General features: G+C 35.0%; 1 protein-coding gene across 1 annotated transcript in view; it reads left to right on the top strand.

The window, feature by feature from the left end:
- EIF3H (eukaryotic translation initiation factor 3 subunit H) overlaps positions 1-13,147 on the top strand; it is a 108,113-nt gene that overhangs the window by 30,441 nt on the left and 64,525 nt on the right. The window contains exon 2 of the mRNA XM_008001406.3: positions 121-277. Within this exon, the coding sequence (XP_007999597.1) occupies positions 121-277 (157 nt within the window). The remainder of the gene's footprint in view (positions 1-120; positions 278-13,147) is intronic.

Genomic DNA, 13,147 nt, shown 5'->3' with positions numbered 1-13,147 from the left:
CTCTTATTTAATTTTGTGGTTTTGCAAACCTAGTGCAGTTTATTTTGTTTTTTCTTAGAAATAAAGGAAATAATAAACTAGGATGGTTGTTAAGCTCCTTTCTGTGTGTGTGTGTTTTAGGTGGTATTAAAGATAATCAAACATTATCAAGAAGAAGGACAAGGAACTGAAGTTGTTCAAGGAGTGCTTTTGGGCCTGGTTGTAGAAGATCGACTTGAAATTACCAACTGCTTTCCTTTCCCTCAGCACACAGAGGATGATGCTGACTTTGATGAAGGTAAGGGTGTTCATCACAAGTGTGTCTCTGCAGTGCATACAAATGGATATTAACACAGGTCTCACCATAACTTTTGATAATGTGTGACCTGGGAGTCTGTCAGGCTAGCCTACTTCACGTGGTATCTGATACTTTGGGAAAATTATATAAATTCTGGGAAATGAGGGTTTATACTATAGACATCATTAGTTTGGCTTTTACTTATTTGGAATTTGTGATTCCGATTGGTAATAGATTGGATAGGAACTCTGCTGATGTTGACTTTGTCAACCTGAAATCAGCTTGCTAAATAAAGTTTTGAGGGACAAAGATCATCCATATGTGTCTGGTATCCATTCCCTTCTATCCTCTTTTGATTAAGTCAGTGTTTAGAAAGAGATGGAGTTATTTTCTGCTTCAGAAAGAAGATACTGCTCAAGCATTTCAGAAATATTTTGTTTTTGTACTATGGGTGTAATTGTTTTGTTGGCAAAGGCTGAGAGTAGTTAAAAGTTCACATCAAAGGCTAAAGTCAGCATCTAAAAGATTTTTTAAAAAATCAGGTTGAAAATAACTTCTCACTTATTTGAACTCTCAGGTTTCATTTTCTGTGTAACTTTTTATTGTGGTAAAAAGCACATAAAAATTTTAAGTATACATTACAGTAGTGTTAAGTATATGCATATTGTGCGGTAGGTTTCTAGAACTATTTCATCTTGCAAAACTCAAACTGTGTATCCATTGAACAATCCTTTTTCCACCTCTTTCATCCCTTCATCCCCCATTCTATTTTGTGTTTCCAAGAGTCTGACTATAGATACTTCATGTTAGTGGAATCATGTGGCATTTATTGTTTTGTGAGTGGCTTATTTAGCATAATGTCCTAAAAGTTCATCCATGTTGTAGCAATGACAGGATTTTCTTCTTTTTTCTTAACGCTGAATAATAATTCATCATCTGTATTTACCACTTCTCCTTATCCAGCCATCTGTCGATGGAAGTTTAGGTTACTCCCACCTATTGGCTATTGTGAATAATGCTGCATTGAACATGGGTGTGCAAATATCTCTTCAAGATCCTGTTCCCATTTTCTTTTGGATATGTACCCAGAAGTGGTATTACATAGTAATTCTATTTTTAATTTTTTGAGGAACTTCTGTATGTTTTTTAGTAGCAGCTGCACCATTTTACGTTTCCAGCCTTGCACAAAGGTTCCAATTTCTTAATATCCTTGTCAACACTTGTTATTTTCTGTGTGTTTGATAATGGCCATTTTAACAGATGTGAGGTGATCATCTCATTGTGGTTTTGATTTGCACTTCTGATGATTACTGATATTGAGGATCTTTTCATATGCTTGTTGGTGATTTGTATATCTTTGAAAAAATGTCTATTCAGGTCCTTTGCTTATTTTAAAATTGGAGGCTTTTTTTTTTCCTTTTGAGTTGAAGGAGTTCTTTATATTCTGGATATTAACCTCTTATCAGATATGTGGTTTGCAATATGTATTTTCTCCTGTTTTGTAGGTTGCCTTTTTACTATATTGATTGTTTGCTGGGCAGGAGTTTTTACATTTGATGTACTCAATTTATTTGCGTCATCTTTTAGCAGCGTTTTGTAGTTAACCAAAGTGTTTTACCTCTTTGGTTAAGTTTATTCCTAAGCATTTTATTCTTCATGATGCTATTGTAAATTGGATTTTTCTTAATTTCCTTTTTGTCATTTTCGATATGACTTTTAACTGATCACTTTAACTTTGATAGATTGTTACTTACTTCATTTGACTTCATACCTTCATAATACCTTGAGCATATGATAGACACAAAGTATATGCTTGCTAAAGTGAAATACCTTGCAATTTGTCTGCAAAACAGTTTTTCATTAAAGTAACTCCTCTGGAAACTAACCAGGGCTACTTTTGTTCTAGGCACCTGAATACTAGCATACTTGGATTTTTTAAACCTTTATGCAGTGTGCATCTTTTTTTTTTTTTTTCTTTAAAAAAAACCGGCTATGCTCTCCCTATTTCATCTGAATTACCTCCCACAGAATTAAGGTTGAGATTTCTCTGCAGTTCATTCTGGCAGTATTAGAATATCTCTTTCTCTATACATGTACATATCTAGGGGTACTTAATTATATTTAAATAATCAGTAGGGCTGGAAAAGAAGAGATTGTTAATGCAGTTTCTTTGGTTTACAAGTGAGGAGTTTGAGAGGTTTACTTTAAGTTTTTTGTTTGGTTATTGGGTTGGTGGCACAGTTGAGAGTAGAATCTATTCCAGAACAGTTAACACTGTCACACAGTTTTCTCAGGTAATTAATTTTTTAAATAATATTCTTGGTTTAGAATATGAAGAAATAATATTCATTGCAATTATGGTAGGCGAATGAAACAAAATATATTACTAATTCTAGATCATTGGAAACCAACTTCTTTTATGAGCCTGAAATACTTGAATTGACCAATATGTTATTTCACGAACATGCACTTGATTTTTAAAATTTCTATAATCTCTTTATTTTCAAAGTCTTAAAAGACTGTTTATTTCAAAAGTTTCAGATGGAGTAAGAAGCACAGATTATTATCCTAATTTTACAAATTGGAAAACTGAGAACAGAAGAATAACTGTGTGGATTTACGTAGGTAGACTTTGCGACAATAGATTTTTTTTTTTTAAAAAATGATCATTTAGGGCCTTTTAACTGATAAGAAAAACAAAACCTCAATTCTTCGGTTTTCCTGCCAGTTTTCTCTGCTTCTTCACTTGGATTAGAGAGAAAGCAAGTTCCAGAATATGTACTACATGCTGCTATTTGTGTGAAATTTTAAAAAATATAATACTACATACTGATAAAAGATACACATGTTAAGAGTATAAACATGCATGAGAATAATAAACACCAAATTCAGGATAATAGTTACCTCTGGAAGGGGAGGTATAGAGGGGACACAGAGGACTTCAGCTTTATTGGTAAAATTACTTAAGTTGGGTAGCAAGGACACAAGTGTATGTTATTTGTGTTAGTCCATTTTCATGCTGCTGATAAAGACATACCTCACACTGGGTAACTTACAAAGAAAAAGAGGTTTAATGGACTCACAGTTCCACATGGCTGGGAGGACCTCACAATCACGATGGAACGTGAAAGGCACGTCTTACATGGCAGCAGGCAAGAAATAAAATGAGAACCAAGTGAAGAGGGTTTACCCTTATAAAATCATCAGATTTTGCAAGACTTGCTCATTACCATGAGAACAGTATGGGGGCAACCGCCCCTATGATTCAGTTATCTCCCACTACGCCCCCTCCCACAACATGTGGGAATTATGGGAGCCACAATTCAAGACGAGATTTGGGTGACGACACAGCCAAACTGTATCATGCCACCCCTGCTCTTCCTAAGTCACATGTCCCCAGATTTCAAAACCAATCATGCCTTCCCAGCTGTCCCCCAGAGTCTTAACTCAGTTCAGCATTAACTCAAAAGTCCACAGTCCAAAGTCTGATCTGAAACAAGGCAAGTTCCTTCTACCCGTGATCCTGTAATATCAAAAGCAAGTTAGTTCTTCCTAAATATGATGGGGGTACAGGCATTGGATAAATACACCCATTTCAAATGGGAGAAATGAGCCAAAATGAAAGGGCAGAAGGCCCCAGGCAAGTCTTGAAATCCAGTGGGGCAGTCAAATCTTAAAGCTCCAGAAGTGATCTCCTTTGACTCCATGTCTCACATTCAGGTCAAGCTAATGCGAGAAGTGGGCAGCTCTGCCCCTGTGTCTTTGCAGGGTACAGCCTTCCTCCCAGCTGCTTTCATGGGCTGGCATTGAGTGTCTGCAGCTTTTCCAGGTGCATGGTGCAAGCTGTTGGTGGATCTACCATTCTGGGGTCTGGAGGACAGTGACCTTCTTCTCACAGCTCCACTAGGCAGTATCCCAGTGGGGACTCTGTGTGGGGGCTTCAACCCCACATTTCCCTTTTGCACAGCCCTAGCAGAGGTTCTACATGAGAGCCCCGTGCCTGCAGCAAACTTCTGCCTGGACATCCAGGCGTTTCCATACATCCTCTGAAATTTAGGCAGAGGTTCTCAAACCTCAATTCTTGACTTCTGGGCACCTGCAGGCTCAACACTGCATGGGAGCTGCCAAGACTTGGGGCTTGCACCCTCTGAAGCCACAGCCCGAGCTGTATCTTGGCTCCTTTTAGCCATGGCTAGAGTGGCTAGGATGCAGGCCACCAAGTCCCTAGGCTACACACAACAGGAGGGCCCACAAAACCTTTTTTTCCTTCTAGGCCTCTAGGCCTGTGATGGGAGCTGCTGCTGTGAAGGTCTCCAACATGCCCTGGAGACATTTTCCCCACTGTCTTGGAGATTCGCATTTGGCTTCTCATTACGCAAATTTCTGCTTGCATTTCTCCTCGGAAAGTGGGCTTTTCTTTTCTATCGCATTGTTAGGCTGCAAGTTTTCTGAACTTTTATTCTGTGTTTCCCTTTTAAAACTGAATGATTTTAACAGCACCCAAGTCACCTCTTCAATGCTATGCTGCTTAGAAATTTTTTCCACCAGATACCCTAAATCATCTCTCTCAAGTTCAGAGTTCCACAAATCATTTAGCAGTCTCTTTGCTAAAACCTAGCGAGAATCATTTTTATTGCAGTTCCCAGCAAGTTCCTCATCTCCATCTGAGATCACCTCAGCTTAGATTTCGTTATCCATGTCATTATTAGCATTTTGGTCAAAACCATTCAACAAGTCTCTGGGAAGTTCCAAACTTTCCTACAGTTTTTCTGTCTTCTGAGCCCTTTTGACTGTTTCAGCCTTTGCCTGTTATCTGGTTCCAAAGTTACTTCCACATTTTTGGATATTTACAGTGGCACCCAACTCTTGGTACCAATTTACTGTATTAGTCCATTTTCATGCTACTGATAAAGACATACCCGAGACCTGGCAATTTATAAAGAAAAAGAGATTTAACAGACTCCTACGTGGATGGGGAGGCCTCACAATCATGGCAGAAGGCAAAAGGCATGTCTTAGATGGTGGCTGGCAAGAGAGAAAATGAGCATGAACATGCACATTAAACATTTAAATGAAAACATTTAATGTTTGTCAGTGTAAAAATGTAAATTTAAGAACATTACAACAATTCAAGTTTTTAAAATTTCAATTAAAAAATATTTTAAATTTAAAAGAAACAGTTGTAAATGTTAAAAAATATTTTAGCACTGAGATAGAGACTTGTTTATCATTAAATAATAAAAAAATAGGCATTGTATTCTGTGTACTGTATGTAAATTGCCTGTGATTAGTTGTTAATCTGCACAGTTGAAGGTCTTTTCAGTCCCATTTTCCGAAATTAGTATACTGATGTTTAGTGACGTAAATAACTTATCAGAAATCTTAAGTAGGAATTGGTAATATAGGGATTATAACTGGTAGCTGGCTGAGTTCCAAATACCACGGTTTTTCTACTATGATATGTTGCTCTTAGACTCTTAGTGAAGTGTATGCCAGAAGTTAAAGGGTGTTGAGTGTAGGTCATTATTCCGTATGTGAAATCCACTTTTTGTGTAAAACAAGTAAATAAGTTTTTCTTGGTCTACCTTTAGAAATTAATGGGAATTGTCATTTTTCTTATACATGTTAAAAATCTAAGATAATAATATTGTTAGTTTTTCATAACCTCATGTGATAGATTTAAATTTTAGGTTTTTTCACCTAACCCATATATTCTTTTTGAAAAAATATTTCCATTGCTCTTTCCATTTTATTTTTTGTGAGAATTTAAAAAATATTCATAAATTTTTCTGACAACTATTTACTCCTCAAACCTTTAGAATGACTGTGTACTTGGTGATGGTAATATTCCCTCTTTTTTATTTGTGTGCTGTCCTCTGTCTGGCCTTTTTCCTGGGTGACTGTGCTTTCCATTCAAACATTTTGAGGGGATGGACATTCCCATATTACATTCTCTCCGTTTAAGTTTCCCTACTTCTATCCTTTCCTCTTTTTCTTTTTCATCTCAGATTATTCATTCCCTATAAAAATTTAGTTTTTCTGTCTTCCAGAGCCTTGCCATAGTTTCTCTAAGAAGTTGGTGAGATGACAGGCTTCATGGTGATAGCCACAGTTTCCATTCTAACTATAATTCTGAAAAAATGCAAAGTTAGGAACTCTTTTATTCAGAATTAAAAGACCCATTATTACGCAGTTGATATTTCACCCAACTCTGAGTTGAGAGATTACAAACTTGCCAAGTGCTGTTTCTCAATCCATTGTCCTCACAAAAACAATGAATTCTGATATGATCCAATGGTCAGTTATTAAACTAAGGCTCATTTCCTCCTGGCCTTGAATGTACTGTTCACGTATTTCTAGATATACAGATATTGGACATAATTATTTCTATCTTCATTTTCTTTCCCATCATAGTAATTTTTCTTTATTCTTTTATGTTTTTATCACAATTAGCATTTTCAATACAATGTAACTCCTAACTTTTTTTTTCTTTCTTTGGGGAAGCGGGTTTTATTATTAATTTTAATATATGTATTTTTATTTCAATAGGGTTTTGGGGAATGGGTGGTGTTTGGTTACATGAATAAGTTCTTTTTCTGAGATTTTGGTGCACCCATCACCTGAGCAGTGTACACTGTATGCAGTGTGTAGTCTTTCAACCCTTACCACCCCCCGACCCTTTCCCCCAATTCCTCAAAGCCTGTTGTATCCTTCTTATGCCTTTGCATCCTCATAGCTTCACTCCAACTTAGGAATGAGAACATGTGATACTCGGTTTTCCATTCCCGAGTTACTTCACTTAGAATAATCGTTTCTAATTCCATCAAGGTTGCTGCAAATGCCATTATTTTGTTACTTTTTATGCCTGAATAGCATTCCATAATATATGTATGCATCACATTTTCTTTATTCACTGATTGATTGATGAGCATTTGTGCTGGTTCCATATTTTTGCAATTGCAAATTGTGCTGCTATAAACATACGTGTACAACTATCTTTTTCCCATAATGACTTCTTTTCTTCTTGGTAGATACCCAGGGGTGGAATTGCTGGATCAGATGGTAGATCTACTTTCAGTTTTTTAAGGAATTGCCACACACTGTTTTCCATAGTGGTTGTACTAGTTTACATTTCACCAAAAGTATTTTCTTTTCACCCCATCCACGCCAACATCTATAATTTTGTTTTTTTGTTTTTTGTTTTTTTTTTGATTGTGGACATTCTAGCTAGGAGTAAGGTGGTATTGCACTGTGGTTTTGATTTGCATTTTCCTGATCATTAGTGATGTGAGCATTTTTTCATGTTTGTTGGCCATTTGTGTATCTTCTTTCATGTCCTTAGCCCACTTTTTGATGCAGTTGTTTTTTTCTTGCTGACTTGTTTGAGTTCGTTGTAGATTCTGGATATTAGTCCTTCGTCGGTTATATAGATCGTGAAGATTTTTCCTACTCTGTGGGTTGTCTGTTTACTCTGCTGATTATTTCTTTTGCTGTGCAGAAGCTTTTTAGTTTAATTAAGTCCCATCTATTTATCTTTGTTTTGTTGCGTTTGCTTTTGGGTTCTTGGTTATGAAGTCTGCCTAAGCTAGTGTACTGAAGGGGTTCTCCAATGTTAGCTTCTAGAATTTTTATGGTTTCAGGTTTTAGATTTAAGTCTTTGATCCATCTTGAGTTGATTTTTGTGTAAGGTGAGAGGTGAGGATCCAGTTTCATTCTTCTACATGTGGATTGCCCATTATCTCAGCACCATTTGTTGAATAGGGTGTCATTTCCTCACTTTATGTTTTTGTTTGCTTTGTTGAAGTCGGTTAACTGTAAGTATTTGGCATTATTTCTGGGTTCTCTATTCTGTTCCATTGGGCTAGATACATGTTTTTATACCAGTACCATACTGTTTGGTGACTGTGGCCTTACAGTAGTTTAAAGTTGGGTAATGTAATTCCTCCAGATTTGTTTTCTTGCTTAGTCTTCTTTTGGCTGTGCAGGCTCTTTTTTGGTTCCATATGAATTTTAGGATTGTTTTTTCTAGTTCTGTGAAGAATGAGGTGGTATTTTGAGAGGGGACTGCATTGAATTTGTAGATTGCTTTTGGCAGTATGGTCATTTTCACAACATTGATTCTACCCATCCATGAGCATGGATGTGTTTCCATTTGTTTGTGTCATCTATGATTTCTTTGAGCAGTGTTTTGTAATTTTCCTGGTAGAGGTTTTTCACTTCCGTGCTAACCCATATACTCATTAATATAAATGGGCATTAAAATGTAGTCACCAGTAGATTTTTTGTTAAACTTAGATAAAAACTATAATTTTCTATTATATGGAATAGTCCTGTATGTTGATTTTTTAAAATCATGGTAAAGACCCATTGCATTTCTTACTGCTTTTCTATTGTTTTGTGCTCTCTAAAACTAGCATTTATTCAGAGAAAGGTCTTTTTTTGTGCCATCCGCCTCAGGGAGGTAATATGCCAAATATTTCAGAATTTTAATGAGTATATATTTCAAGTGTTTTGTTTGTTTGTTTTGGTGTCTCATGTAAAGAGGATATTTTTAATCTGTTGTCCAAAAGTGAAATATTAATAAATGGTTTAAATCAGAGATTGACAAACAATGATCTGATTTGTAAATAAGTTTTGTAGGGACACTGCAATGCCCATTCACATATTTTTGTGTGACTTCGTTCCCGATACAGTGGCACAGTTGCGTAGTTGTGGCTGAGACCATATGGATCCTAAGCCTGACATATTTACTGTCTGATCCTTAAAGAAATTTTGACCACCTGTGATTTATATATAACTTCATGTCTTACTGTTCTCCCTCTCCTGTAAAGTTAAAGAATAAGGCAATAAATCCTCTCTTTCATCATAAATTGATAATTTTTGTGCAATATTTGCTCTTGATGTTACCTTTAATCTTGGCTGAGCTCAGAATATATTTTGAGCACTGAAACGAAAATACTGATACTATAGGATGTTTGTTTCACTGGCACACCTAGAAAGTATCAGAATAGGTAGTTTTTGCTTTAGTTTTAGTGCCTTTTTCATGAAAAAGAAAACACATATGAAGTTGTAATTCGTGGTTGCTGACCTGTGACTAGGCATTGTGGGAAGATAATGGTATGAGGCCAGAAAACCTGGGTGGAAATCTTAGCTTTATACTTTGGAGCTGTGCAACATAGAATAACTTATGTACCAATTTTTTCTGACTCTGGTATCTTTTATTTAGCACATATTAATTGCTCACTTGAGTCCTAGAAACAATGAGAATGATAATTTCCTTATGAGAGTAATGTTTTGTATTGTGCTGTGTTAGATTATGTTACCGGATGATTCAAAACCTAGAAAACTTTTGTTATAAGTTTTCTCTGTGTTTCTCTTAATTTACAATTTGTTTTTTTGTACATGTGGTAACTCTCCTTTGAGTGGATTCAGTCTTCATAAACTTTTGTATTACAGAATTCACCTTCTAGTTGAAAGTGAGATAATTTGATCATATTAGAGAATATATGCTTTTTCAAAACAAAACAAAAAAAGAGTAGAAAAACTCATACTAAAATTCCCATTAGGGGGCACTATTATCAAGCTTAGCAGAACTGAAGACTAATTTGTTTTCTCAAACATGCAACCCAAGGCTTGCTAAAAGGGAAAAATATTTTCATCTGATAAGATTCAGATACTGTTTTATACAACTGAATTCCTTAAATATGTTATAAAGTGTGCTGAATTAAACACAGATTCAATAATTCACTGCCTTGCTTTTCAGCAGACTAAATTGATTTAATATTTCAGGTGCTATAAGAAGCTTACTTTATTTTGCATCAGAGCCAAATCCATAATTTTCATATTTAGAGTGGCCAATTTTGCTTATTACACACAAAGGATGATCCTTAGCCTTCAAAATAGGTTGATTTCAAAACGAAGCCTGAAGAGTGCATTGTATTCCTGAAATTCAGTTAGGGGAATAAAATAATGTCTTTTTACTCAGACAGTATTCATGTGTGCACCATGTGTAATTATTAAAGTGATAATACGCATTGTAGTGATAAGTACAACACATAGCTTTTATCTGTTTTTGTTCATTTTCAGTTGGAGAAAATTGTTACTTGAAAATTATTTGCTCTTGTATTAATCAAGTTTGGTGTTGCAGTAAGAAATACTGGCGTCAACTGTTTACATATTTTGTTTATGTTTTCAAAAGAAAAGCAGAGTTGTAGAATCAGTCCTTTCAGAGGCTAAAATATGAATTGACAAAATTGTAATTAAAATACTGATGTATTTAGAGTAATTTTTCCCAGCATAGGGTTATTTTTGTGTGACTGAGTTTGGAGAGAATAAATTTGTATGGTGATGTTATTTGCAGTGCTCTCTGTGCAAGTTAGTCATATTTTACATTGGAGAAAATCTCTGCTTAGTTACTTGCTTCCTCAAATCTCACCTTCCTTCTCTTCTTAGTTTTCCTGCAGCCCACACCCAGGGTAAAACTGCTGGAAACCTAGTCTGTAGTTACTACTTCGCCTTTGTATTGCTTTTAAGCTCAGGGAAGAATTGAATTTGGACAGAGAAAGCATTTGATATTTTTTAGACAGATGGGGACATTTTGTGAATAGACATGTGTTTACTTATTATTTTGTCTTACCCCCATCTGTATGAATAGTCAGTGATCATTGTGGTCTGTTTGACACATTCCTTTTTTGAAAACTTCTGTTTCTTTTGTTACATTTTTTAAAAAAATGATATATTTTTGGTAGAAATGTTAGAAACGATATGTAGACAATTTTGGGGTATGTTTTGAAATTTACTGGAGAAATAGCATGTTTACCTAGTGACCTCATATCATTGTGGTCAGGTGTGGAGGTATGATAAAATGTTTCAAATATCCAGAAAAAAAATTAGTCCACCCTAATTCACTTCAGCATTTAGCCAGCAAATTACTTGAGTGGGAAGTAAAAAAGATACAAAGACACCAAATCTGGTTACTGCCTCAAAAGATTTTAAGTGGGAGAGACAAGTGCGTACATAAAAAAACTGTAAAACAGAATTGATGTAAGTCTAGACTACAAGAGGAAAAAATGATGGGAACACCCAGCTATCAGCCACTAATTCCTTTTGGGGGATGACTTCACAGGAGAGGTGAAGTTTGATTCTATAGATAGATGTCAGTTGCAATTTTAAGTGACTGTTAAACAAGAAAGTTGTGTCCTTTGAATGTGTTCTGATTATTTGTTTATCTGAGTCCTCATAAGTGGCACACACACCTCTAGAAATCAAGAACAAACTGATACGTATATATTTTTAGTTTGACATCTTTATTGTTCAGATTCCTTGAAAATACTTTTCAGATATTGCTGTTGCTTTAGTATTCAGGTAGAGAAGTTGTTTTTGACGTTTGTTTTTATACATGAAAGTTCTCCTAATAATGATGTTAGTGTCATGTTTATAGAACCTTGGGGCCCATATTGCAGTTCTATTTAAAACATTTAGTAAAATACTTAAGTAAAATACTTAATAGATACTTGATTTTAGAAGCATTATGTAAGCAGGTAACTAGAGAGAATCTGTACACTGAATTATATAATTCCTCTTGATACTCATCTTTTTGTTGCTCACGTAGTATTTTGAAAATGTTAAACTGTTCACATTTAGTGATTTACTGCTAAATAATTAGGGCAATGAACTTTAGATTTCTGCTCACTTACATTTTTTTGAATCACTCAGAAAAGCCTGATTTGTGAGGTGAAACTTTAACATAAAAACCTAAATTTACTTTATGTGTTTGGCTTTTGGTTTATTAAGGTGATTAGAATATACGAGAAGCAAAATCCGAATAGGAAGCATCAGTTCCCGTATTTTCATGGCTTTTGGTTCTTTCAGTTTGAGTGTCTCAAGATTTTAAATACAATAGTAGGAACAAAGTCTAGCTTCATTTTGAAAGCTTGAAAAATATGTTTGTATTTGCTTCATGTTTTTCTTTTTTAAAAATAAGTTGAGAAACTCTTGTGCGTGGAAGGATAAACTTTTGAAAATGTAGTCAAGGTAAAAGATTTTTCTGCTTAAAGAAATTAAAGCGCTTTACACTCTATTCTCCCTTAGTCCCCAAAGCGTAAGTGCTATGGTTTGGAAAGAAGCCAAGTAAAACCTGTTCAAATTTTGTGCAGACTTAAAGTAATACTGTAAGATTTGAAAATTACAGGTGGATACAGTACTTAAATAGTATTTAAAATTCCTAAGTTTCCCAAGTCTAAAAATGTAATCCTTAAATTACTGTTCCCAGTGGTTTAAATTTTAATTAAATAAAAACTGTCTTACTTTTGACCCACAACAACTTTAGGTAAAGATATTTGAATTTATTACTAAACTTTAAGGTAATAACCATTAACATGAACTGCTTTCGTGCTAATTAAAATGTCAAAAAGTCACAATTACAGTATGTAACTAAAGATCCTTGCTATTTCTTTTTTTTCAAGTTCAGAGTTGCTTCCTATCTTGCCCAGGAGAAATGGTACTCAGTTTCATTCCCCCAATTAAATATATTACCTAATGTATGTTTTACAAGTCAATAATTAATTATAATTACATTTGATGTTTTGGTGCTAATACTGAGTTTTCCAAATTGGCCTTTATCCTAATAGAGTGCTATCTTAGTTATGCCAGTAAAGTGTTCTGTTTGCTTTATATTCATCTCTCTCCAGGTGAAATTTTCAGTTTGTGGAGCTTTTATCTATTTTGAGATTGTTCTTTTATCTGTTTGAGATTATTCTTCATGGCTTACCTATTAGCAGTTTCAGAATTGTGTTTTCATACCATTAACGCTTCTCCACCATGAGTATTATTTAATGCTTTTTTCTACCAGTAATTTTTACTCAGTACGTT

This window comes from Chlorocebus sabaeus, chromosome 8 (assembly GCF_047675955.1).
Source record: "Chlorocebus sabaeus isolate Y175 chromosome 8, mChlSab1.0.hap1, whole genome shotgun sequence".
In the NCBI taxonomy this organism is placed as follows: Eukaryota; Metazoa; Chordata; class Mammalia; order Primates; family Cercopithecidae; genus Chlorocebus; species Chlorocebus sabaeus.
Note: the sequence above shows the minus strand (reverse complement) of the source record. Positions and strands in the feature narration are given on the sequence as shown.